Raw genomic sequence first — 3450 nt, 5'->3', positions numbered from 1 at the left:
TCCTGCCCCGCCACTAGGTTCATCAGTACCGCTTTTTAAAATTCCATATATATGAATTAGCATACGGTATTTGTTTTTCTCTTTCTGACTTACTTCACTCTGTATGACAGACTCTAGGTCCATCCACTTCACTACAGATAACTCAATTTCGTTCCTTTTTATGGCTAATATTCCATTGTATATATGTGTAACATCTTCTTTATCCATTCATCTGTCGATGGACATTTAGGTGGCTTCCATGTCCTGGCTATTGTAAATAGTGCTGCAATGAACACTGTGATAAATGACTCTTTTCGAATTATGTTTTTCTCAGGGTATATGCCCAGTAGTGGGATTGCTGGGTCATATGGTAGTTCTATGTTTAGTTTTTCAAGGAACCTCCATAGTGTTCTCCATAGTGGCTGTATCAATTTACACTCCCACCAACAGTGCAGGAGGGTTCCCTTTTCTCCACACCCTCTCCAGCATTTGTTTGTAGATTTTTTGATGATGATTGTTTAGTTTTTTTTTTTTTGCGGTACGTGGGCCTCTCACTACTGTGGCCTCTCCCGTTGCGGAGCACAGGCTCCGGACGCACAGGCTCAGCGGCCATGGCTCACGGGCCCAGCCGCTCCGCGGCATGTGGGATCTTCCCAGACCGGGGCACAAACCTGCGTCCCCTGCATCGGCAGGCGGACTCTCAACCACTGCACCACCAGGGAAGCCCTGTTTAGATTTTTTGACACATCATCCTGAATGGTGTCTCACTTCATTCAATCCATGGTCAATGACACCTCCTCGCTCCATCCAGCCCACCTCACTATCCTCCATCCTACACACCTACCCTGCTCTAGTGGTCTTAAATACTTATCACCATTTCACCTTATGTATTTGTTTATTGTCTATGCCAGTTTCACCCCATCAGAAAGTAAAATCAACAATGGTAGAGTCTACCTGTTTTTATTCTCTCCTATATCTCCAGTGACTAAAGACTGCCTGACAATAAGTACTTGGTGAATGTTGACTGAAAAGGCAGTAACTACTGAGCCAGACATTTCACTTCTAAAACACACTATATTGACAAGTGAGACATGTGGGTCTGAGAAGAGAAGCAGCATTAAAACCTTTTTCTTTAAGGCCAAACAGAAAGAAATACAATTCAGGACCAAAATAAAGAATGAAAAGAAAAAAATAATTTCCTGCCTCCGCTACCCTCACGTACTGCTTCTGCTAAGACCAACAGTAGGAAGGAGTATTTCTACTCCACTTTTTTCTGGCACTGAAACACTATTTAGACTTTTTAAAGAGACACATAATAATCAGCACCAGAGCAGCAACCTTTCTGACAATTAATAAACATCTACATAGGACCTTAAGAAATATTTATTTTCTATTTAAAAAATGAACAAACTTTTAAAATTGACAACAATCAAATGTTACATGTCTCCAGAAATGATACAAATATCACGTATACAGCACCACATAAAGGCATTTTTTTGCTGAAAATGTTTAATCTGAATCTAATCAAGCATCTATAACTAACTTCCAGTTTACTAGGAGCACAGGAGATGGAGGAGCAAGTTAAAAGCAAGCACTCAGACAAATGCAGAATGTGGCACAACCCACAATAAATGGCCAATCTCTATTGCAAAAAATAAACATCAAGAAAAAAAAGATTAGGAGAAAGTGACATAACAACTCAACGTTGGTTTCTTTAAAAAATTTATCAAAGAAAATTGGGTGACAATTGGGAAATTTTTATTATGGACTGAGTAGGTAGAAGGTGGTACTTGTTCACTTTCTTAAGTGTGATACTGGTATTGTGCTTACATAGAAGAATGTCCTTATAACCTGAAGTATTTAGGGCTGACACTTCAAGTGGTTCATCATACACACACATACACACACACACACACACACACACACACACACACACCACACACACACAGCAAATGTGGCAAAATGTTAATCATTATTCAAAAGCTACATTGTGGGTATACAGTATACAGATGTTTGTTACATTGTTCTTTCAATTTTACTGTGTATTTGAAAACTTAGGGACATCCCTGGTGGAGCAGTGGTTAAGAATCCACCTGACAGTGCAGGGGACACAGGTTCAAGCCCTGGTCCGGGAAGATCCCACATGCCGCGGAGCAACTAAGCCCATGCACCACAACTACTGAGCCTGTGCTCTAGAGCCCGTGAGCCACAACTACTGAGTCCACATGCCACAACTACTGAAGCCTACGAGCCACAACTACTGAGCCCACATGCTGCAACTACTAAAGCCCCCACACCTAGAGCCCATGCTCCTCAACAAGAGAAGCCACCGCCATGAGAAGCCCGTGCACCACAACTAAGAGTAGCCCCTGCTCGCCACAACTAGAGAAAGCCCGCACGCAGCAACAAAGACCCAACACAGCCAAAAATAAATAAAAAATAAATTTATTTTTAAAAAAAGAAAACTCAGATAACAAAAAATCTTTCTCTTAAGTCAATGCAGAGCAAAAAACAAACAACAAAAAACAAAAACCAGAGAATATTCTAGACCATAAGATACCAAAGAGATAACTTAATGGAATGAGTGAACCTTGACTGAATCCTGGGTCCAAAATAACCACTCTAAATAAGGTACTTTGAGAATGAGAGAGATTTAAAAATGGATTGTGTATTAGGTATTAGGAGACTATTAATATTCTTAGGTGTGATTAACAGGATTGTGGTGATGTAGGAGATCATTATTCTTAGGAGGTATATGCCTAAGCAATTAGGGGTAAAGAGTCACAGTGCCTATAACTTACTTTGAAATGGCTTAGAAAAAAAACAAAAGAGCAAGAGAAACAAACAGTAAAGCAAATATGATAAAATGTGAACCACTGAATCTAACCAGTGAGTTTATAGGTGCTACTTGTTCAATTCTTTCACTTTTTAATGTAAGTTTGACATTTTTCATAATAAAAAAGTTTAAAAAATGGATCCAAAATATTTTTTGAAGGTATAAAACTCATGGCTATTATCACTATCCTTTAAAAAGGAATATGTATTAGAGTAGCAGCAACAGTATCCTCCAACCTCCTTATCAATGTATTACCAAACAATATACCTACTTAAGTAAGAATTAAGGTGTTGAAGGCAAGTTCCGAAAAATTCATCCCTTTGAGGTGGATCATAGTTCAGGGCGCTGAATGGAAGAATAATAGCAAGGATTGCAAAAGGATGAATCTGTAAAAATAGAACAAAAAAGTTATTGCTTCAACTTCAGCAAAACAAAACAAAATTTAGCCTAATTATTATCTTAAGCAGAAGTCTTTATCTAACATGCCTATCGTTAAATGAACATGCCCACAGTTAAATGACACATGTATCATTCTGTTTATTAAGTTTTCTACCTTGCTATAATTTATTTAATTCCACCACTAATTTCTAGTAACTCTAAATATTAATGCAGGAAAAATAAATCAGATAAGCTAC

At 38.5% G+C, this 3450-nt stretch overlaps 1 protein-coding gene across 5 annotated transcripts in view; it reads right to left on the bottom strand.

The window, feature by feature from the left end:
* The window catches only part of FASTKD1 (FASTK mitochondrial RNA regulator 1), a 47094-nt gene that overhangs the window by 12483 nt on the left and 31161 nt on the right, over positions 1–3450 (bottom strand). For all 5 annotated transcript variants that reach the window (XM_030760494.2, XM_089916697.1, XM_022569976.3 and 2 more), the window contains one exon: positions 3087–3201. In XM_030760494.2, coding sequence (XP_030616354.2) covers positions 3087–3201 — 115 coding nt within the window. The remainder of the gene's footprint in view (positions 1–3086; positions 3202–3450) is intronic.

Source organism: Delphinapterus leucas, chromosome 8, assembly GCF_059928025.1.
Source record: "Delphinapterus leucas isolate spDelLeu-1000000601 "Yukka" chromosome 8, BTC_Dleu_Yukka2, whole genome shotgun sequence".
NCBI classification, from domain to species: Eukaryota; Metazoa; Chordata; class Mammalia; order Artiodactyla; family Monodontidae; genus Delphinapterus; species Delphinapterus leucas.
Note: the sequence above shows the minus strand (reverse complement) of the source record. Positions and strands in the feature narration are given on the sequence as shown.